This window comes from Octopus sinensis, linkage group LG2 (genome assembly GCF_006345805.1).
Source record: "Octopus sinensis linkage group LG2, ASM634580v1, whole genome shotgun sequence".
NCBI lineage: Eukaryota > Metazoa > Mollusca > Cephalopoda > Octopoda > Octopodidae > Octopus > Octopus sinensis.
This window is the reverse complement of record NC_042998.1, coordinates 48,090,704-48,115,269: the sequence shown is the minus strand read 5'-3', so window position 1 is coordinate 48,115,269 and position 24,566 is coordinate 48,090,704. Positions and strand designations below refer to the sequence as shown.

The 24,566-nt window shown below is 38.7% G+C and overlaps 1 protein-coding gene across 6 annotated transcripts in view; it reads left to right on the top strand.

Annotated features, from left to right (window-relative positions):
• LOC115232566 (zinc transporter ZIP11) overlaps positions 1–22,630 on the top strand; it is a 166,291-nt gene extending 143,661 nt beyond the window's left edge. The window contains exons 10-11 of one of the 6 annotated variants that reach the window (XM_036513093.1): positions 738–828; positions 22,441–22,630. In XM_036513093.1, coding sequence (XP_036368986.1) covers positions 738–816 — 79 coding nt within the window. In that variant the 3' untranslated portion in view covers positions 817–828; positions 22,441–22,630. Of the gene's footprint in view, positions 1–737; positions 829–10,333; positions 10,359–14,285; positions 14,841–22,440 lie in introns of those variants that run through there. The other 5 variants (XM_029802528.2, XM_029802530.2, XM_029802527.2 and 2 more) reach the window with 5 other exon arrangements.
• Positions 22,631–24,566: the final 1,936 nt, after the last annotated feature.

Here is a 24,566-nt window from a genome sequence, read left to right as displayed (position 1 = left end):
GCTGATGATGTGAAATGAATAAAAAAAATGACAATGATGATAATGGTGATGGTAGTGTCATTGTACTAACCATCATTGCTACCACCACCGTTATTATTATCATTTAGGTCTACCCAAATTAAACAGTGACAATTAAAGGCATTCCAGCCATGATTATCCCAATGTGCTTTTTTTCTTTTTCTTTTTTTTTTCATACAAAGTGTATATCATCAGACTACATACTTTATACACACTTGTGGTGCACCTGAGCATTGTATACAGTAATTTCATTATTATTATTATTATTGTTATTATTATATTACATAAGGCAGTACGCTGTGTTTAAGATGATACAATGCTTTTTGAGGGAAATTTACCTACTATTTCTAGCAGGTCAAGTAATTTCATCAAGGCTTCAACACTGGCTTGATTAAGTGGTCATTGATATTGTTGATGGTGATGATGATGACGTTAATATTAACCCTTTAACATTATTGTTATTGTTGATGGTGATGACGATGACGTTAATATTAACCCTTTAACATTCAGATTATTCTATCAAAAATAATGCTTATTTATTCACATTGTTTCGAATTAACCATGCCCTATCAATTTTAGAACGACATTGTAGGGTTGGCGTAACAGGCTGGATCTGGTCAGTTTTAGCATAATAGAGGTAGAATATTTGGGCCAGATAAGGCTGGATTAAATGCTAATGGATTAAAGTATTGTTTTTCTCTTTATTTATTTATTTACAGTGGTAATGGTAAGCTCTCTTCATGGTGCGCAATCTTTGGTTTTTGTGTAATGATGTCATTGGATGTTGGACTTGTGTGAGATGGGATTTTGGTAAGTAGGTCTACTTTTACATCCTGTTACCATTTCTCAAAATTAGCTTGCTTTTTTTTTTTTTTACGTATATTTTTATTTTCATTTTTTAACACCAATTAATTTGCAATTACATTGCCTACATGGTATTCTGTGAATACCTCCCCCACCTCCCCCATTTCATGAATAATGCTTGGCTGGTCTGTTAGCCTTTCATGTATGATACTCCTCTGTGTTCTGTTGCTTGCTACATGAACATCATCATCATCATCATCGTTTAACATCTGTTTTCCATGCTAGCATGGGTTGGACTGTTTGACCAGGGTCTGGGAAACCAGGAGGCTGCACCAGGCTCCAGTCTGATCTGGTAGTGTTTCTACAGCTGGATGCCCTTCCTAACACCAACAACTCCATGAGTGTAGAGGGTGATTTTTACAGGCCAGGAGAGGCTGGCAGTGGCCACGATCGGTTGGTGCTTTTTATGTGCCACCAGCATTGAAGCCAGTCATGACATTAAAAAAATAAACTTATATCCATCACCTGCAAGTAGGTTTGACCTTGTAGCTTGTACTGTCCTTTCACTAACTACTTTAGGTGCCTATATAGTCACAAGCTGATATAGACATCTCGTTGGCCATCCGCAGGGACATTGAGGATGTGATAGCTGAAAGGAGAACGAGCTGCAATAGCTGGCAACTAGTACTCATTTCCATCTGAACGAACTGGAGCAACATGAAGTGAAGTGTCTTACTGAAGGATACAATCAATCTGCTATCCAGTCTTGGAATTGAGCCTATGACTGTGGGCTCAGTACCCTAAATGCTCAACCACAGACCTTCGCTGATCTTCACATGAACATGACATAGTATATTACTCTCATTTGTAATTGACAAATGATGTTGATGTGTTTCTGTGCTCAGTTCTTGTCAAGTCAACCACAATAAGAGTTGAAAGAACAACGAAAGAGGCATCGCAAGACCATATGTTTTGGGTATGATTTTAAACTGCATCTAGTTGTAGGGCCCTAGTTTGGGAGTTCCAGTGTTTTAAGAAGTGTCTTAGCCATTATTATTCCTGGGTCTTCTCTGACCCAGAGTAGTAGTGCCTGTCTGGGTCTCAGCTATGAGTTAATTATCATATCCCAAAATTGCCTCTGGAAGAAGATTATTCACCGACACCCTAATAGATTCAGTGTCAATAAAGTCCTTCACCTCTTTAGCTGCACACCTAAGAGAAGGTAACTCCATAAAAATCCTGCATCCTGATAACTATTGGGCTCATGGCACTTGTGACACCAGAGCAATCAATACAAGTTTGGAGGATGAATGAGTGGGACTAGCTCTACACTAACCATGCCCATTATAATAATATGTATGTAGGTCGTTCAGTAAACCAAGGAACCATCACACTTTCTTATATGACAAAACACTTGCACCAGTCATTGTCTTGTTGTTGTTGTTATTTTTTAGTTGCATGTCAACCTCAGTTGAACAAGTTTATGACTGAAGGTATTCCATTCTTGGCCATCATGTCTTATTCAGATTATGTCTAGGCTCGGGCATGAGTTTGTTGTAAGAAGCTTACTTCTCAACCACATCGTTTCGTGTTCAGTCCTACTGTGTGGCACTTTGAGCAAGTGTCTTCTACTATAGCCTCGGGCTGACCAAAGCCTTGTGAGTGGATTTGGCAGACGGAAATGGAAAGAAGCCCTGTGTGTGTGTGTGTGTGTGTGTGTGTGTGTGTGTGTGTGTGTGTGTGTGTGTGTGTGTGTGTCCGTCCGTCCCCTGATACCACTTGACAACTAGTGTTGCAGTGTTTACTCTCCCATAACTTAGCAGTTCGGTAAAAGAAACCAGTAGAATAAGTACTGGGGCTGATTCATTCAATGAAAATGTCTTCAGTGTGGTGCCCCAGCATGGGCTGCAGTCTAATGACTGAAACAGGTAAAGGGTAAAAGATAAAAGACTACATTGACTGCATTATCCAATGTGTCATTTCTTCTGTGTGGTTTGAGAAATATTTGGCTGCTCTTTCCAGCATGTAGAGCAACCACTTAGAGCAGTCTTGGGCAGTCTGAGGCTTGTGGAATAATTTGAATGGCTTCTCACTAAGAAAATAAGGTTTATAAAAATCACCTTGAATTCTTTTAGTAGTGCTGCCTGCCTGATGAAGGTTGCCCATGCTTGACTTAGAGAATTCTTCGCTGGCTTCAGCAGCCATTGTGTTATGTCCATAGGCAAGGAATATTACTGTAGCGGTTGGGAGGATGAGAAGAAAAGACTGTAAACAACTCGTTCCAATAATAAGCAAATAACATTTGTGAAAGCCATCTACTTTCTAAACCAGAAAAATAAGTCACATGTGAAATAAACAGTAAGGGAAATGAAATAATATAAAAAATAAATAGATGAAATAAAGTATTGGGATTTACATGTGGGTAAATTAATGGAAATGTTTATTTTATTGCATTTGTTCATTGAGAAAGTATACGAGTTGTGTTTTCAAGCTCTTGGAATAAATTCATGGGAAGATTATTTAGGCTTTATGTCATCAAAAATTCTGCAAGGCAAAGAAAGTATATATGATGAGAGAGGTTGTTCCAGAGTAAAACAGATTAGAAGGTGATGTAAGGACTCCAATTAATATTTAAGTAGAAGACACAAGTGTGTGTGTGTGTGTGTGTGTCTGGCATAGGGTTAGATATTGAAGTGATCAAAGGCATTTTGTGAGTATTAAAACAGGGTGTGTTGAACATTTTAAGGTAAACTTGAATGTAGCTTTATAAAATAAATGCCATATGTTTAAAATGAAAGTATACTGTGTTTATAAATAGTGCAGAAAATGTTAAACAAATAGTGTTGAAGTATGTTAGTAGTACACTATGAATATATATATATATATATATACACATGCACGCACACACACACACATATATATACATGTATGCATGTATGTCTGTATGGATAAATATCTCTGCCCAGTAATCAGTTTTGTGTGGCTTCAAGATGGGAGCGAACAAGTTGTTGTTACAGTAACAGAAATCATTAATGGTCAGTGACCTAGAGACAATGTTTATTATTGTTGTTGTTTAACATCAATAATTAAGGGCATTCCATCCATGCCTTTTTGGTCTGTATCTCAGATTTCATTATCCAGTCTGTCCTTTCTTTATCAAAGACAATAAGGTTCATTTGAGGGAGATTTTGTTGCCATTTCTGTTGGGTTGACTTGAGCACAAAGAGACTCTAGATTCTGTTGTTAGTTTGTTGTTGTTTGAACCCTGGTTAGCCTTGATCAAGATATCCTCAGATGAGAAATCCAATACAATTGTTTACAACAGGAGGGACTCTGTTAAAAGCATCCAAGGGCCTCAAGGCAATGTTAAATTGGGTAACATATTAGTGCTAACTACCCATGAGGTCTAAAGAAAATATTAGGAGTGAAAGGAACAAGATGCTCTTTAAAATATAGAGTTGTTTCCCTTCCTATCATCCCCATCTACCCCTGCTCACGTTTTCTCAAAGTGTTTTCTTTCCATTTTTTTGTAGTTACTTTGAATTATCATTATTAAGCTAGGTTAAGGCGCCGAACTGGCAGAATCATTAACACACCGGGTGAAATGCTTAGAGGCATTTCGTCCATTTTTATGTTCCGAGTTCAAATTCCGCCGGGGTCAACTTTGCCTTTCATCATTTTGGGGTTGATAAATTAAGTCCCAGTTGAACACTGGGGTCGATGTAATCGGCACATCCCCTCCCCCAAAATTGCTGTTCTTGTGGCAAAATTTGAAACCATTACTAAGCTAGGTTAAGGTGGTGAGCTGGCAGAATCATTAGCACGCTGGGCAAAATGCTTAGAGACGTATGGTTTTTCTCTATGTACTGAGTTCAAATTTTGCCAAGGTCGACTTTGCTTTTCATCCTATCAGGGGTTGATAAAATAAGTACCAGTCAAGCACTGGGGTTGATGTAATCGATTTATCCCTCCCTTGAACTTGCTAGTCTTGTGCCGAAATTTGAAACCAATATTCAAATAGGAGAACCATTAGAATCGTTAGCATGCCAAACAAAATGCTTAGCAGCAATTTTGTCTGCCTTTACATTCTGAGTTCACATTCTGCTGAAACCATCTTAGCTTTTTATCCATTTGGGATCGATCAAATAAGTACCAGTTGTGCACTGGTGTCAATGTAATTGACTAAACCCCTCCCCTGAAGCTGCTAACCTTGTGCCAAAACTTGCAACCATTATTAAGCGGTGACCCTTAAGAATTAAAGAAAGTACTTGTGGCAAATGACTTTTTCTAGCTTCTATACACATTTGGGTTTTTTCTCTTTATTTTTTCCTTTGTGCATCTTTGTATTTGTATTTGTTGCCCCTTTTTCCATACACGCACTCACACCACTTGATGACTGATGTTGGTTTGTTCGTGTCCTATAATCTAGCAGTTTAGCAAAAAAGTGAGTGATAGAACAAGTAATAGTCCAAAGACTGAAACAAATAAAAGATAAAAGTTAAATGATTCCATCTGTTAGCCATCCGAGAACAGTCCAGACAAATTCAACCCTTTAGAATTCAGGTTAGTTTGTCAAATGTAATGCTTATTCACTTCGCATTGTTTTGTATTGGTCATGCACTATCTCATAGCTTTGCAATTTCGATGATGTGATTATTTATTTTTAAAATGACATTATAGGGTAGGTGAGAGAGGCCAACTCTGGCCAGTTTGAACATAAAACAGGTAGAATATTTTGGTTGGATATGACCAGTTTAAATGCGAAAGGGTTAAATGTATTCTGCTGTATGCAAGGTGCTGTTTAAATCTACTGTTGCACTGAAGAGGAAACTAGGCATGTTAAACTGATAAAGTACCATAAATTGAGCTGTAACTATAAATAAGAAAAGTAATGGGAAAAACATACAAATATGATAATAAATATAATAACCATAGAATTGGTGGGTGGGTGTGTGTGTGTGGAGCAAAAAGACTGCATGTCTGGTTTGTTGTGAACTTGTGATGGAGAGACGATGAAAGGCATCAAGTATTTTAGACTAAAGAGACAGATGGTGAACTGGAAGCAAGGCATCACAAGTTGATATAACTATAATGTAGGATAATTAGCAGTCTGTGACAATCAAAAGATGGGTGTGTACAAGAATTCATAATCATCATCATCATCATCATCATCATCATCATTGTCGTCGTCATTGTCGTCATTTAATATCTGTTTTGCATGTTGGCATGGGTTGGACAGTTTGACAGGAGCTGGACGGCTGAAGAGTTGCCTGGGCTCCATTTGTCTGTTCCAGCATGGTTCCTTTGGCTGGATGCCCTTCCTAATGCCAATCACTCTACAGAGTGTACAGGGTGCTTCTTACACAGCACGGGTATGGGTGTGTTTACACAGCACCAGCATGAGTGCCTTTTATGTGGCACCAGCACCCATGAGCCTGCAAGATTAGGAATGCTCAGCTGGAATGGCTTACAGGGGATATGGCTGTATGCATGGGCAACCATAACTTTACTTAGTTTGATGTGAGAAAAAAGCCAATTATTCATCAAAAGCAGTTAACCCTTTAGCATTCAAATTATTCTGTCAAATGTAATGCTTATCTCTATATATATAAAATTGAAGTTGTCTGTGTATGGCAGGTTTGGTAGCCTTCAACTAACACTATCTCCTCCGAGACCCCGTGGCACAAGTTGACCAAAATTGAGGGTATGATAGAAGGCTTGCTCTTCCTTCTGTAGAAGAAAAAATTCAAATCAACCATGTTAACACCAAAAATTATTTACATCAAAAAGGTGCTTTTTTTCTATGAAAATCCCTATTTTTTACAATTTTTTTACTGCTGTGTCGCCATTTTTTGGTGTATTTCAAACAGAAAAATGCTCACTTAAAGAGAATAACAAGCTACATAATGCAAAATTTTTACTTCTAAAAAATTCCAATTCTAAAGGGTCAAAACAAACCCGAGCAACGCCGGGCGATACTGCTAGTTTATTTACAATGTTCTGAATTAATTATGCATTATCTGATGACTTCTAAATTTGAATGATGCAGTTGTATATTTTTAGAATGACATCCTAGGGTAGGTGTGAGACGTTGGATCTGGCCATTTTGAACATAAGGACAGGTAGAATATTTTGGCCAGATATGACCAGTTTAAATGCTGAAGAGTTTAACTACAAGAGAGAGAAAGATTTGAATTTCAATATGACAGGGTTATTTCCAGATTCCTTTAACTGAAAGGCTAGCCATCTTGACTAGTATTGGAATAAATATATGGTTAAGCATAAGAGAAAAAATAAGAACTGAACACAAATAAGCTTTCAGGGGCTTGGGGCTCATAGTCGCGAAGTTGAGAAAATCATAAAGGTTAATGCTTGATTGAGGTGTAACTAGTGACAGATTTCTGTTTTTGTGTGAATCAGTTTTGACAACTTGCATGTCAAAAGCATTATCAGCTGTTATAAAAGACAAAAGAGTTACGTAAGGGGGAGAGAAGTAGATAAATAATTAGAGCCTGTTTGGATGTTCATAGTTGAACTACTGCAAAAATAATTTAGATAAACACAATGCAAATGTCTGTCCATAATGTTTTTCTTAATGTAAACCCTCGTGGTTAATAAAGAAATCATCATTATTATTATTATTATTATTATTATTATTTTCCCCCTTTTATTTATTTATTTATTTATTTATTTATTTATTTATTGTGCTAAGGTTTTGGAAAATTGATGCTTCAGTTAGAGTGAGAAAATTCTGAAAGAAATAACTAGCCCAAACTAATGACTGCACATTGTTATTTTTCCCTCGTGAGACGTCATTTAGCATTAGTTCTTGTGTAACATGTAGGAGTTAGAGTGCTGTATGGTCTATATAGAATAATAGTTTAAGCCGTGTTTGAGTTAAAAATACATACAATATGGAATCTAATAAGTAGGTGTCCGTCAAATATCTATATCCAGCCTGCTACATTTTCTACACTGATTCGCTCAAAGACTGGGTGCTGCTGGGAATTCTTGTATCATCTGGTTCTCACAGTTGTTTTAATGGAAGAAAGAAAGTGAGAGAGAGAGAGAGAGAGACTTGGAAAGACAAGCTGAAATCAAAGAAGCTACTTGCAAATGTATCAAATTTTAAGGTGCTACGCAATCAGGGGTAAGCAAGGAGGTGCTTTTTGTCCACTGTCTCGGAAAGGTGGTTTGTAGTTTATGAAATTTGGAGTTGCAATATTTTAAGGAAAACTAATGTTAAACTGTTTTGGGCTGACCTAGTATAAAGAAAGAAAGAATAGAAAAAAAAAAGAAAGAAAGCAGGAAACAAAGAAAGAAGGAAGGAAGGAAGGAATAACTGGTTTTAAAAGGGTCTAAGAAAATTAACTAACTTTGGTCAAATTGTTAGGATAGGATATATTTTCTGATTATAATGCAAAAATGCATTTTTTTTCATTTTTTTTTATATACATTTTTTTTGCTGCTATCAGTTTTCATTTTCATAAAATTTCTTTTCTTTCCTTCCCTTTCATAAATACACATATACACACATGCATACATATGTGCACACACGCATGATTCATTTTAATATTTTATGAATGAAGGATGGCATTTTTGATTTGTTCTGTGTTTTTGTTTTTTTAAAACTTAGTTTCTTAATTTTTTTTTCTTATATTGGTCTCAACCATTGAGTTTTATGTCAGATATTACATAATTATCATATGCCTACTGTAACTTTGAGAATGGTTGCTGAGTGTAATAGTAAAAAAAAAAATGGTAACTGAAGTAGTTTCTATACTGTTTAATTTGTAAAATTGGAAGCTTGAACTGAAATAACAACTCTTTCACTGCCCAGACACTTAACTAGCAAGTACCACCCACACAGGCGTCTACTAAAAGACTAACACTTACTTGCTCCTCTCTTGTTTTACTCTGTCTAACTACTGTTTTGATGGTGGCGTTTATTGTCATTATTGTTAATATTTAGCCCTGGTCAACTCCTGATTGGGTAGAATATTGATCAGAAGCATTCTTTGGGTAATCTGGATCTTACATTATGGTTGTGTAAATACGGAGTCTGCTTAATAATCATATGTTTTCAAGTTCTTGTTCGCTTTGCAGCGCCTTCAGCAAAGTGACTTCCACTTTGACCCCACTGTCAACTGACGCCTTGTGAACGAAATTTGTAAATGAAAACTGTATGAAAGACCATTGTGCATGTGTGCATGTGAACGCATGCACACACACACACATGGTCAAATTCCTTTCTTTTCATAGTCAGTTCATTGCATCACTGAGGAAGATAAAGGTGTGGGTCTCTTTTCTGTTAATTATCAGTCAATCGAGCACAAATTGATTGATTGATTAATACAATGAACTAAGTAACTAGACCCCTCCAATATTTATCAGAAGCATATGTAAGCCTTTAATAAATGCATAAAACCTATCATCTGTGTATATTATACGAGGTCTGATCAATAAGTATCCGGACTGTTGCCATAGTAAAGAAACTAAAGCACACAGAGTGAAGCCACTCGGCACAGATTGACCTTCACCACTGCTGTGCATGCACACTAAGTTTTTACATTGCAGCTCACTTTCCCTGTTTACTGCAGTGCTTGGAATTAACATGTGTAACGTGATCGTCGCATTGACCATGACAGAAAAAGTTGTTACAGCAATACCAGCTCAGAGGTTTGCACAAAGTTGCAGAAAGTGTATGAAGATGAGTGTATGACTTGCACACAAGTGTGCAAGTAGTTCAGACGTTTCCAAGATGGCTGAAAGAATGTCGCTAGTGATGAATGTTCTGGAAGACCTGCAATTGGTAGAACTGAGAAAAACATTGCAGGTGTGCATGGAGCTGTGAGGGAAAATTGTTGAATCATCATCTGTGAGTTATCAGAGGATGTGCAGATTAGTTACAGTTATCACTGAAGATTTGAACGTGAGACGCATGCCTGCTAAGTTTGTGCCAAAACTGCTTTCAGCTGACCAAAAAGACCCCCGGTTTTCAGTTGCACAGGATCGCCTTGATTGTGTCGAGAACAATGAAAACTTTTAGAAAACTTTGTGTAGGCCTCTGAGCCGGTATCACCGAGCTTTTGGCAAAATTTGATGTAGATTCTCTGCTCAATTTTCTCCGTCATGCTTGATGCAATGATCACATGTTACTTCTAAGCACTGCTGTAAACAACGGAAGTGGGCTAGAATGTTGAGAAGCTGGTGTTTGGAACATAGTATGAAATTTCTATGATACAAATGTAGTCTTTAGCCGGTTGGTATCAAAATGGTTTAAGAGCAGCAGCCTTCAGTAAGACTTGTCATAGAAAGCAGATGTTAAATAAAGCTGATGTTGTTGTTGTTTATGATGATGATGTTTTTATGTATGTATATGAATTGTGTAATTTCACGATGTCCAGTTTACTGATATGTCTCTCCAGCTGTCTGTTTAAAATTGTATACGACAATGGTACATCCACACTTGGAATTTGCATCACCAGTCTGAAACCCCTCTCTTGCTCAGCTTATAAATCTCCTGGAAACTGTTCAGAAACATGCAACAAAATGAATACCCACCATCAGACAACTACCATACTCTGAACGTCTTGCTTCCCTGAGCATGGATACATTGAAACTCAGATGTCTAAGAACTAACTTGGTAGACATCAACAAGATTATCCACCATCTTTCCAACAACAAACTTGGACACCTTTTTGAATTCCATGTGACAAACATTCGCGGACATGCTTATAAAATCAAAAAACAACACAGCACTCTTGACTTTCAGAAACATTTTTTTCAAGCTCAGAATTGCTGAAGCATGAAATAAACTACCTGCATCAGTTGTTAGCTATCAAGACACTACATCCTTCAAAACTTCCATGCTTCCTGAAATCTGCCAGCAGTACACCTGATGGGTTTCTTCTTTTAGTTGTAGTGCACCTGAATACTACAATTTCCTTCATTATATAAATCATCATCATCATTATCGTTTAACATCCGTTTTCCGTGCTAGCACGGGTTGGACGGTTCAACCGGGCTCTGGGAAGCCAGGAGGCTGCACCAGGCTCCAGTCTGATCTGGCAGTGTTTCTACAGCTGGATGCCCTTCCTAACGCCAACCACTTTGAGAGTGTAGTGGGTGCTTTTACATGCCACTGGCTTGAGAGCCAGTTTGGTGGTACTGGCAACGGCCATGCCCAAATGGTGCTTTTTACGTGCCACCTGCACAGGAGCCAGTCAAGCGGCACTGGCAACTCTTACAAAATGTGTTGAGTACCACTTTCTTTTATTTGTTCACTCACTCATATATATATAGCTCCTACATGCATTTTTTTCTCTCCTTGTTTTTTTCTGTGTATCTTTCTGTCGAAGAGCATAGGCTCGAAACGTAAAAGACTTTTTCTATTTCTATTCCTGAGCGCTATACTAATACATTTGTTTGTTTGTACTCCATCTGCCTTCATCTTTTGTTTATTTTCATAAACTTTCCCTTATATATATATATATACATATATATATAATATATATATATATATATATGGTATGTGTGTGTGTGTATATAGTTTACTGCTCCATTAAGGTAAGATCAACAAGAAGACCCAAGGTATGTTATAAAACCTCTGTGTGTGTGTGTATATAGTTTACTGCTCCATTAAGGTAAGATCAACAAGAAGACCCAAGGTATGTTATAAAACCTGCCTAAATACATGTCCTTCACAACAAGAAACTATTGGTAGCTCTTTGTATATATTTATATTGAAGTGAGGGGTTGGCAGGATGAGATGATTCTGAGCAGGACACCTATGGTCTACCTTAGGTTTGCTTGGCCAAAGCTGACCTAGTGTTAAACAACGTCACTAACTGCTGTTGCTGCTACTACTACTACTACTACTACTACTACTACTAATGATGATAATAATAATAATAATAATATTGCCAGTTGACTTACTGGACCCCAGGCAAGTGTTTGCACTGAGGCCTATAGTATTCATTTATTGACAGTAAGTCTTGGTCCCCTAAACCTGAGAGGGCTTCAGGCAAGTGCCCAGTGTGCCCAGGCCCTAAGACAGCAGCAGCAGTACCACCACCACCACCACTACTACTACTACCATCACCATCACATATTACTTGTGCTATCTTATATGGACTCCTGCAGTACTGTCTCGTATTACAGACCACAACTACAATAACAACAAGGACAGCATCAACCAACCAATAAATAAATAAAAAAATAAAATAGACCACCATCGCCATCGCTTCTCTTAATCATTTCAGTTTGCCCCTAACGCACAGATGCTATGAGTGTAATATCTGTGGTAAGTGATGCTAGTCTAGAGAGCAAGAGAGCGGGTGGGAGGGAGAGAGAGAAAGAGAGAGAGAGTGAGAGAATGTTGTTGGTGGGTGTTTGAAGAAAGCTCCGAAATTTCCCACGGAAAGCCGTCCAGTCTCGAACTCCCACCGGCTGATGTGACTAATCATTATTAGTTCGAGTGCATGTGTAATGGGTACGGAGGGGGGTGGGAAGGGAAGGGAAGGTAAGGTCGGGTGGGGTGAGGGTGGGTGGGTGGGTGTTGTTTGCGTGCCTGTGTCTTGTCTACGTGGTTTTTTGATGGATGTGTGTGAAAGAAACGGTGGGGTTTTTTTTGGTGGGGTGGTGTGGAGGGGGGGGGGCGAGGGGAGGGAGAGAAAAAAAAGTAAAAAAAGTGTGAGAGAGAGGGGGAGAGGGGGGGAGAGAGAACGTGAGCACCCGCGTACAAGAATGCGTTCATCTTTGTATACATGTGTGATGTGTGTGTTTAACTATATAGATGTATAGACACGTGTGAGTGTATATGAATATATAGATATATAGGACACGTGTGTATATTACATAAACATATACACGTCCCCATACAATGTGTGTGTCTATGTATATATATATACATATACAATGTGTGTGTCTGTGTATATATATATATATATATATATATACACACACATATATATTCTGTTGGGACGTGTATATGTTTATGTAATATACATACGTTTATTGATATATATGTGTGTGTGTACCCCGAAAATATTTTTATGTATGTAAGTATATACGCATAAACATACCCTCTCTTCTTCATGTATGTATGTATGTATGTATGTATGTATATTTGCATGTATGTATGTATGGATGGATGGATATATAACGTTGGTGTGTATATTTTCGCTTGTGAACTGTAAAAATATGTGTAGTGTGTTATGTTTGTACTTGTACCTATCTCCTCCTTTCTCGTCGTCTCACGGCGCGTAAAAGAGGTGCACAACGATGCGGCGGGTTTCGAACTAGAGTGTAAGGTGTTATTGATATTGTGTGTGTGGGTCATGTGTGTTGAGAGGTGGGGAGAGCTGTAATACGGTGGCGGGTGGTGAGGTGGTTGTCTCTGTACCAAGGGAATTACTCTTTTTGCAAGCAGGCTGACGATGTTTGTCAAGTTTTTCTGTCGCTCTACTAGCTCGGGTGGGGTGTCAGTCAAATCGGTTTAAGGATTGCTATTTTTCTGTGTCTGGCCGCCAGCTATTTGTTTATGAGTTATGTTTATGTGTGTATATATATATATATATATATATATTAATGCATGTATGTATACGTTAGTGTCACTCGATGTCTACTGTTAAAAATAAAATGAGCTAAGGGGAAATAACCCAAACGAGTCAGTAGAATGAATTGAGATAAGTTTATGGGTGATGCAGTGAATGCTGTACACACACACACACACACACACACACACACACAAAAGACAAATTCCGAATTAATGGAAAATAATTTTGCTTCTACTGTTAAGTGTGATGTATGTCTGCATATCTAATTTAGCCTACATTTTATTAAATTTATAGAGGTCACTCTCCTCTCTCCCTCTCTGTGTACACACGCACACACAAATATTATCAAACCCGGTTTTCCTAGGCGTTTATCGTTTCCAACACTGGGATCTTTTCGGTTTGATCGGCAGTTTTTTCTAGCGGTGTCATATGAAATTGTCACCCATAATTATGACCCTAGTATCGATCTATTGCATTTCAATCTGTTTTAGGGTTAGGGTTAGTTAGGGTGAGGGTTAGGGGTGGGGGGAAGGGTATCTTTTTTTTCTTCACAAATGTAAATAAACCCAATCTGTTTCTTAAACGAGGGACATATTCATACGGCACAGAATGTTTATTACCTCAATGAACGTCATTGATTGGTTGAAATTGCAGAAATTGAAGAAAAAACAACAAATATCTTACAAACAATAGAATTTTCTAATTTAAAGCTAAGAGAAAAAGATGTTTTATAAACACATTCTACCAGTATACGAAGTTTTAAAATTTTTTAGTTATCTAGAAATTATGTTAAAAACTGCCGTTCAAACCGAAAAGATCCCAACACTGTCTTTCTCTATGTCGTGGGGGCTCCTCGTCATTGCCTTCCTTAAATTCAGTCTCATTTTCCTCTGCTTTTTCTAGGCCTCCCTCTTCTGCTTGTGATCGTAAGATTGTGGTTTTGATTCCTGGACTGGACAATGCATTATGTCCTTGAGCAAAACCCTTCATTTCACGTTGCTCCAGTTCACTCAGCTGGCAAAAATAAGTAACCCTGCAATGGACCAGCATCCTATCCAGGTGGGGGCATATATATATGCCATGAAACCAGGAAACCAACCCTTGTGATTTGAAAAGGAAACTTTACCTTTGCCAGGAATCTATGATGGATCTGTTTTCTTATTTCTGCATTAGAATTCTTTCTTTGACAGGTCAAATGTGAAAACTATTTGTGTTGTTTACAGTACTTTGTCATGAGAACATGCTTTGGTGAGCTATGTTGTACAGCCTTCTTTTTCACATCTACACTTCCATGTCAGCCTGCATATTGTGGGAGTAATTGGCATAATTGTTTTACAACAGGATTCTTCCCATTTATAATTGTACCATCAAGTGTCACTTTCCTTCCTAGAAATAACAATTGAAACAAACTCTATTTTCTTAACCCTTTTGCTACCAACCTACCTGAGGCTGCCCTTAGTTCTATGATACAAATTCTTTAGCACACTTCATTTTCTATAGAATTGTTTCCTCTGCCACTGCCCTGTTACTACAGGGGAGAAAATTCATATGATGACATGATGCACCTACAGTGTGCTAAAAGTTAAAGTGATCTAAATTAAAATATTCCATGGAAATTTCATGTTAATTATATCTCACACACATGCTTAACTCTTTAGCATTCAGATTACACTGTCAATTGTAATGCTAATTTATTTATATTATTTTGAATTAATCATGCATTATTTTGTAGCTTTGAGATTTCAATGATGTAATTGTTTATATTTAGAGTGATTTTGTAGAGTAGATGTGAGAGGCAGGATCTGGACAGTTTTAACTCAAAACAGATAGAATATCTGAGCCAGATATGGCCCATTTAAATGCCAGTGTGTTAATAATGATATGGTAAATTCTTGATCATTTTCAAAATTAATTGAAACATCGTGTATTTCAACAAATATATGGTAGAAATAGCCAATGAAACAACAATACAATGAATGGTATTGTTCTAGGTATATACACATGCATGCATACACACATGTGCACACACATGCATGTACACACACACGCACATACATACATGCATACACACAAAATGCTTATAGCTAAACGTTTTTGATCATATGTTCGCCTGGCCCCCGTGCCGGTGGCACGTAGCACCATTCGTTCGTGGCCATTGCCAGCCTCGCCTGGCCCCCGTGCCGGTGGCACGTAAAAGCACCATCCGTTCGTGGCCGTTTACCAGCTTCGTCTTGCACCTGTGCGGGTGGCACGTAAAAAGCACCCACTACACTCACGGAGTGGTTGGCGTTAGGAAGGGCATCCAGCCGTAGAAACACTGCCAGATCAGACTGGGCCTGATGCAGCCTTCTGGCTTCACAGACCCCAGTTGAACCGTCCAACCCATGCTAGCATGGAAAGCGTATGCTAAATGATGATGATGTCTCCTGTTATCAGTGCTAACCTATCCTAAACAAAAACAAGAATAATAGTGACATACTGATTATCAACTGTGTAATAAAATTTACTAAATAAAACAAATTAACTGGTGCACTCTGAAGAATGATGTGCTGTGATGTTAAGAGCAGACGTAGCAAGAATGGCAACTGTCTTGCTTGGCAATTAGGTTTGAATACATGATCAATATGATCATTCATACAGGGTCATTCACTGTCATTCTATCTTATTCTGTTAAGATATGTATATATATATATATATATATATATATATATATATATAGGCGCAGGAGTAGCTGTGTGGTAAGTAGCTTGCTAACCAACCACATGGTTCCGGGTTCAGTCCCACTGCGTGGCATCTTGGGCAAGTGTCTTCTGCTATAGACCCGGGCCGACCAATGCCTTGTGAGTGGATTTGGTAGACGGAAACTGAAAGAAGCCTATCGTATATATGTATATATATATATATATAAGTGTGTGTGTATATGTTTGTGTGTCTGTGTTTGTCTCCCTAGCATTGCTTGACAACCGATGCTGGTGTGTTTACATCCCCGTCACTTAGCGGTTCGGCAAAAGAGACCGATAGAATAAGTACTGGGCTTACAAAGAATAAGTCCCGGGGTCGATTTGCTCGACTAAAGATGGTGCTCCAGCATGGCCGCAGTCAAATGACTGAAACAAGTAAAAGAGTAAAAGAGTAAAGAGTAATATATATATATATATATATATACACACACACACTCTTTTATGAAAACTACTGTAGATATCATGGAGAATAATGTTACCTGTTTGTCAGGTTTGTGTTTCTCTTTAAGAAGATTGACAGTGAAAAAAGTACTTTGTTGCTGTTTGCATATCTATAAATATAAAGTTAGATAAATAGCAGAAACATACACATGGTAGGTAAAAACTAGATAAATTTACCCCACCATTAAAAAATAATAGTATAACCGTAGGTGTTGGAGTGGCTGTGTGGTAAGTAGTTTGCTTATGAACCACATGGTTCTGGATTCAGTCCCTCTGCATGGCACCTTGGGCAAGTGTCTTCGACTATAGCCTTGTGAGTGGATTTGGTAGATGGAAACTGAAAGAAGCCCGTCGTATATATGTGTGTGTGTATATATATATATGTATGTATGTATATGTGTGTGTATATGTTTGTGTGTCTGTGTTTGTCCCCCCAACATCACTTGACAACCGATGCTGGTGTGTTTACGTCCCTGTAACTTAGCGGTTTGGCAAAAGAGACCGATAAAATAAGTACTAGGCTTACAAAGAATAAGTCCTGGGGTCGATGTGCTCGACTAAAGGCAGTGCTCCAGCATGGCCAAAGTCAAATGACTGAAACAAGTAAAAGAGTAAAAGAGATGTGTGTGTGTAATATAAATCTCTGTGCTAATAAAGCTATGAATAATATCATGTAAATATTGTTCCATGAGCAGCCTTTGACTTCTTTTTATCCAAATGGTTTTTAACCCAATATAATATCCTTTTCTACTCTAAGCACAAGACCCAAAATTTTTGGAGAGGGAGGGGGGCAGTTGATTAGATCAACCCGAGTATGCAACTGGTACTTATTTTATCGACCCTGAAAGGATGAAAGGCAAAGTCGACCTTGACGGAATTTGAACTCAGAATGTAAAGACAGTTGAAATACCGCTAAGCATTTCACCCTGCGTGCTAACATACTTATTGTTTATGGCATTAGTTCCGAAAAAAAAAAAGATTATTTCATGTTCTCAAAGTGCCTAAATTCTTATGGCATCAACTGTATGTGTGCATGTGTGTGTCTGTCTGTGTGTGTGTGTATCTGTGTGTGTGTATGTGTGTGTGTGTTTTATCTTTTACATATTTCAGCTATTAGGCTGTGACCACGTTGGAACATTGCCTTAAAGGATTTTAGTCGAACGAATTGACTCCAGTACTTCTCATTTTTTAAGCCTGGTACTTATTCTATCAGTCTTTTGCTGAACTGCTAAGTTACTGGGATGTAAACACATGGTCACCCATTGTCAAGATGTGATGGAGTACAAAGACACACACAAACACACAAATGTGTGTGTGTGTGCGTGTGTGTGTGTGTGTGCACTTCTTTCAGTTTCCATCTGCCAGATCCTCTCACAAGGCTTTGGTTGGCTTGAAGCTATAGTAGAAGACACATGGTGGAACTGAACCTGAAACTGTGTGGTTGGGCAGCAAGTTTCTTACCACTCAACCATGCCTCCACATCTCATACCATATTTTAATGTGTATAAGGAACCGTTTTTTGGCAAAAATTAGGTTTAAAAAATATAGGAGTTTCTTATACATGGATAGTATTATAATCCCTTACAAAACTTTTTTGCCAAATTTTAAACCCCCAAAATTAGTGGGTTCCTTATACACGAGGGTTCCTCATACACATTAAAATATGGTATATATATGACAGGCTTCATTCAGTTTCTGTCTAGCATATCCACTCACAAGCTTGTGTGTGCTTGTGTGACTGAGTGTGGTCTTGGGTACATTTCCCTTGTTTTGAAATGTGAAGCTCAGTAAAAACAAAGTGTTACCATCAATTTAAATGGTGTTCTCTTGTTGTCTGCTGTGAAGGCATTTCAAGACTGTTTATTGTTTCGTAGACTAGGGAAATATTACCTTGCTTAGAAACAGGTGAGGTTTGATCAGGGCCAGATCAAGACCCCTCGAGGCCCTAAGCACTTGAAAGATTTTGGTGCCCCCATAAAAGATTATGTAATTCAAAATATAAACAATAACAAACCATAAAATAAGTTTTTATTTTTCAAAATGAAGCAAAACAGTAAGAGGGAAAATAATATTTATTTTTGTATACTTCTACTTTATTTATATTTGAAAAGTTTCCTCCAACTTTTTTGAATTGTGATGTCTTTGATCAGATCCTCAAAATAAATCTTAGGTAACATATAGGCATCTGTACTTAGTAAAGATTAAGGCATCCTGAATATTGTTTTAGCAAGTTTAAAGTGATTTCTTTTGTGCTGTAAACCATTTGCTATTTCTGTTGTGCCTCCTACTTCCTTTGATGCCCTAATGGTTAATCCAGTGCTGGGTTTGATGGTAAGAAGGGTATCTGCCTCAACAAAGCCTCTTCTGACCCATGCAAGCATGGAAAAAATAGATATTGAAACAAGTGATTATTATTATTATCATGATGATGATGATGATGATATATTACTGTTAGGTCAGTAACAAACACACATACACACTCTTGCACTCACTACTTACTCTCTTTCATAACCATCTTGTTAGTCTCTCTCTCTCTCTTTCTCGCTCTCCCTCTTCCACTCCCCATGCTCTCAATCTCCCTCCCAGTCTTCCTTTCTTCCTCTCTCCCTTTCTCTGTCCTTCTCTCTCTTGTTCCCTTCTCATTTTCCCCTTCTCTCTCTCTTCCCCTTTCCCTCTCTTTCCTACTCTCCTTTCTTTCCCCACTCTTCCTCTCTTTTCCACTACATCCCCTCCTCTCCTCTCCCTTCCTCTCTTCTCTCCCTTCCTCTCTTCCCTTCTCCCTCTCTGTTTTCCATTTTCTTTCTCTCTCTCTTCTACTCTTCCTCCCTTCCTTGCCACTTTCTCCCCCTCTCACTTCCCCTTCCTCCCACTCTCCCTCCCTTCTTGCGTCTCCCTTTACTCCCTACCCTTTCTCCTTCCTTCTCTTCCCCTCTCCTTCCCCCTCATACTTTTCCCCTCCTCTCTCCCTCCTTTTCTTCCCCTCTCCCTCCCTCCCTCATACTCTCTCTGATATTTTTAATTATGCTAATCTTTTCCTTTCTCTTCCTTCCACTGTTTTACATAACAAGTAACGTTAGTCAAAGAACAATCTCCCTCTCTCTCTCTCTCTACCCCCCCCCCCCGCTTCTTTTGTGCTTTTATTGTAACCCTGCTACTCTCACCTTGCCCCCCTTCCCCTTCCTCAGACCTTCAGTTTTACACTCTTGACTTTCTAACTCACCGTTTCCTCTCTTTACCCTTCTTCTCTGCTCACCCATCTGCCAATTCCGGTTGGAGATTTCCTGTTTCAGATTGCATGCTGGGAGCTGTCCTCCTCTCTGCAGAAGGTCACAGCTTAAAGTAGCCACACATTTCTCTCCCTCTCTCTATCTCCCTCATATTCTCTCTCCTTCTCTGTCTCTGTCTGTCTGTCTGTCTCTCCCTCTTTCTCTCTCAACGTACCACTGTCCCTGAGATCTTGTTCTGATTCAAATTACCCATGGTCATAACATCTTAAGGCAAATTCAGACAAAGTCCTTTGTGATAAATCTCCTCTGTGTGTGTGTGTGTGCATGTGTGTGCAGGTGTGTGTGTGTTTATGGGTGTATTGCATGTGTGTGTGTGCATGAGTGCATATGTGTGTGCATGTGTGTGTGTGCATGTGTGTGTGTGCATATGTGTGTGTGTGCATGAGTGCATGTGTGTGTGTGTAGAATTGCCTGAAGTGCAATGGAGTGGAACTGAACACACCTAAGTAATAAATTACATCACCTAAGTAACAAAAGAATCATAATTCATATATATATATATGTATATATATATATATATATATATAGGCCCCTTCTATATTTTAAAGAGGCCATCAGGTCTTAGAGTCTGAAGATACACCATAAAGGTACCCACCTTTATGGCGAGAAACCCAGGGTACCCCTATAAACAAGCCTTCACCAGTAATAAATATAGACTGCTCTGCTTCTTAGAGTGTGCTTCTTCAGATTTATGTTTTTCTAAAAAAACAATTATATATGTTTATTTTTAGAATGACATAGTGGTGTAGGTGTGAGAAGCTGGATCTGGCTAGATATATAGTAATATATTTTTTTATATATAAATGGGTTTCTTTCAGTTTCTGTCAACCAAATCCACTCACAAAGCTTTGGTTGGCCTGAGAAAATAAGAGAAGACACTTGCCCAAGATGTCACACTGCAGGACTGGATCCAGAACTATGTGGTTGGGAAGCAATCTTCTTATTTTTGGAATGACATAGCAGGATGTGTGTGAGAAGCCAGATCTGGCCAGTTTGAGGTTGGGAAGCAATCTTCTTATTTCTTTATTGCCCACAAGGGGCTAAACATAGAGGGGACAAACAAGGACATCCAAAGGGATTAAGTCGATTATATCGACCCCAGTGCTTAACTGGTACTTAATTCATTGACCCCGAAAGGATGAAAAGCAAAGTCGATCTCGGCAGAATTTGAACTCAGAACGTAACAGCAAACAAAATACCACTAAGCATTTCACCCGGCGCGCTAACATTTCTGCCAGCTCGCCGCCTGGGCTTCTTTCTGTTTCTGTCAACCAAATCCACTCACAAAGCTTTGGTTGGTCTAAGAAAATAAGAGAAGACACTTGCCTAAGATGTCACACTGTGGGACTGGATCCAGAACCATGTGGTTGGGAAGCAATCTTCTTACTACACAACCATGCCTGCACCTATAAGGAAACTAAATGTAAATGAATGAACCATGTTACCTGTTGAAGAGTGCATAAATGTGCAGCAATAAAAGTTAGGTCTGGCAGCTAGTTCAGTGAGAAATTTAGTGTAGAGGTAGGTATTCAACATGCTTCCATCCCCCATTCTTTTCTGGCATTTTACTTCTTAGTAAGATGGTGAGCTGGCAGAGTTGTTACCACACTGGACAAAATGCTTGGCAGCATTTCTTCTGTTTTTATGTGCTGAGTTCTCAAATGCCTTTCATCCTTTCAGGGTCGATAAATTAAGTACCAGAGATACACTGGGGTCAATGTAACTGACTCGTCTTCTCCCTCCAAATTTTAGGCTTAGTGTCTTCAGTAGAAAGGTTTATTATTGTTAAGGCAGTGAGCTGGCAGAGTCGTTAGCATGCTGGGTGAAATGCTTAGTGGTATTTCGTCTGTTGTTACATTGTGAGTTCAAATTCTGCCGAGGTCAACTTTGCCTTTCATCCTTTCGGGGTCAATAAATTAAGTACCAGTTATGCACTGGGGTTGATGTAATAGACTTAATCCCTTTGTCTGTCCTTGTTTGTCCACTCTATGTTTAGCCCCTTGTGGGTAGTAAAGAAATAGGTATTTCGCCCATTGCTATGTTCTGAGTTCAAATGCTACTGAGGCTGACTTAGCTTTCATCATCTTGGGGCTGATAAAATAAGTAGCAGTTGAACCCTAGGGTTGATGTAATCCACTAGCCCCATCATGACCTCCACCAGGAGCTTTGTGCCTATAATAGAAAGCATTATTGTATTTCTTGAGGTCACCACACAGGAATTCAGGATTGGAAGTTCTTGAGAAATTTTATATACTGGTGACCTGGTTCACATAGCAGAAATATTTCAAACATGGAAGAATGGTCTAGATTCCAAAGGTTTAAAGGTCATCAAAGCAAAGGTCAAAGATCCAATTAGTAATAAAATATACACAATCCCATTTCCCCTCTGGGAAGTGGCCTTGATTGATATATTGATAGGAAGTAGGCTGAATCTGGATACTGAGTCTCAGTACAATCAAATAATAGAGGAAAGTTCTGAAGGATTTATGATAAACTTGACAGAGATGCAAGACTTTAGGTTTAATAGTTACATAGCATGATTGCAATTTAATTTATGAATTATTGATGAATTTTTTTTTTGTAATGTAGGTGATTTATATATATATTTCGTGTTATGCTAAGAAGCAGTACCAGAATTTTCAACTCAAATCAAATATAAGAAATTACTTCAGATCATCATTAGAGTATCCACATAAGTGGAATTAAGACCGCCAATGGAGAGATTTCCTATTTCATATTGTGCAAACCTGAAACATGCATATTCTTTTCCAATCTAAGCACAAGGCCTGAAATTTTGGGGGGAGGGGGGGCAATCAATTAGATTGACCCCAGTACACAACTGGTATTTAATTTATTGATCCTGAAAGGATGAAAGGCAAAGTTGACTTCGGTGTAATTTGAACTCAAAACGTAAAGACAGACGAAATACCAATAAGCATTTCACCTGGCATGCTAACATTTCTGCTAGCTCACCACCTTACATATATCATCATCATCATTTAACGTCCGCTTTCCATGCTAGCATGGGTTGGACGATTTGACTGAGGACTGGTGAACCAGATGGCTGCACCAGGTTCCAATCTGATCTGGCAGAGTTTATACAGCTGATGCCCTTCCTAACGCCAACCATTCCAAGAATGTAGTGGGTGCTTTTCCGCGCCACCGACATGAGGGCCAGTCAGGCGTTTCTGGCAATAGCCATGCTCAAATGGTGTTTTTTACGTGCCACCTTCACAGGAGACAGTACAGCGGCACTGGCAACAACCTCACTCAAATGTTTTTTAACGTGCCACCGGCACAAGTGCCAGTAAGGCGATGCTGGTAATGATCACGCTTGAATGGTGCTTTTTACGTGCCACCGGCACGGAAGCCAGTTTGCTGCTCTGGCAACAATCATGCTCGGATGGTGCTCTTAGAACTCTGCTAGCACGGATGCTAATCATCGAATTTCGATTTCACTTGCCTCAACAGGTCTTCGCAAGCAGAGTTTAGTGTCCAATGAAGGAAAGGTACACATAAGTGGTTGGTTACACCCCTGGCATAGGCCATGAGGTTATGATCTTGCTTGGCTTGCCGAGTCTTCTCAAGCACAGCATATTTCCAAAGGTCTGGTCACTAGTCATTAGGTGAGGCCTAATGTTCAAAGGTCATACTTCACCACCCCATTCGAGGTCTTGCTGAGTCTACCTCTTCCACAGGTTTCCTCAACCGCTAGGGTGTGGCACTTTTTCATACAGCTATCCTCATTCATACTCACCATGTGACCATACCAGTGCAGTGGTCTAAATGATTTATGTGTGTATGAGTGTGTGTACACTTGTGTCACACTTTCTTGACGTTGCATGATTGTTGTAAATGAATGTCACTCATTTCCAATATTTGACAGAAACATGACTAGCCATGAGGAAATATTACCTTGATTGGAAATAGGTAAGAGCTGGCAACAGGAAGGGCATCCAGCTATAGAAAATCTGCCTCAATAAAAAAAAAGAAAAAAAAAAGGAAGCTCAAAATACCCTCCATCCTAACTATGCAAGCATGGAAAAGAGGATGTTAAGACAATGAGGATAATGACAAAGATGTCTCAGTGGGTGGGCAGTATCAAAGCCATAGGAACTAAAGTAAGGAGGTCTGAAGGAAATATAAAGAGCTGTTGCTGCTATTAATAGCAAAAGATTTCCCTTATTGTGCATGTGAAAATTGTGTGAAGAAACATATATAGGAATTAAGATAATCTGGTTCTTTGAAATACAGATTTAACTCTTTAGTTTCCAGATTATTTTGTCAAATGTAATGCTTATTTTCTTACATTGTTTTTGTCATTCATTATCTCATAGCTTGGAGATTTCATTGATGTAGTTGTTCATTTTTAGAATGACATAGTGGGATAGGTGTGAGAAGCTGGATCTGGCTATATATATATATATATATATATATATATGATGGGCTTTCAGTTTCTGTCAGCGAAATCCACTCACAGAGCTTTGGTTGGCCTGAGAAAATAAGAGAAGACACTTGCCCAAGATGTCACACTGCGGGACTGGATCCATAACTATGTGGTTGGGAAGCAATCTTCTTATTTTTGGAATGACATAGCAGGATGTGTGTGAGAAGCCAGATCTGGCCAGTTTGAATTTAAAACAGGTAGAATATTTTGGCCAGATATGGTCAGTTTAAATGCTAATGTGTTAAGCAACTGAGAGAGTATCTTCTTC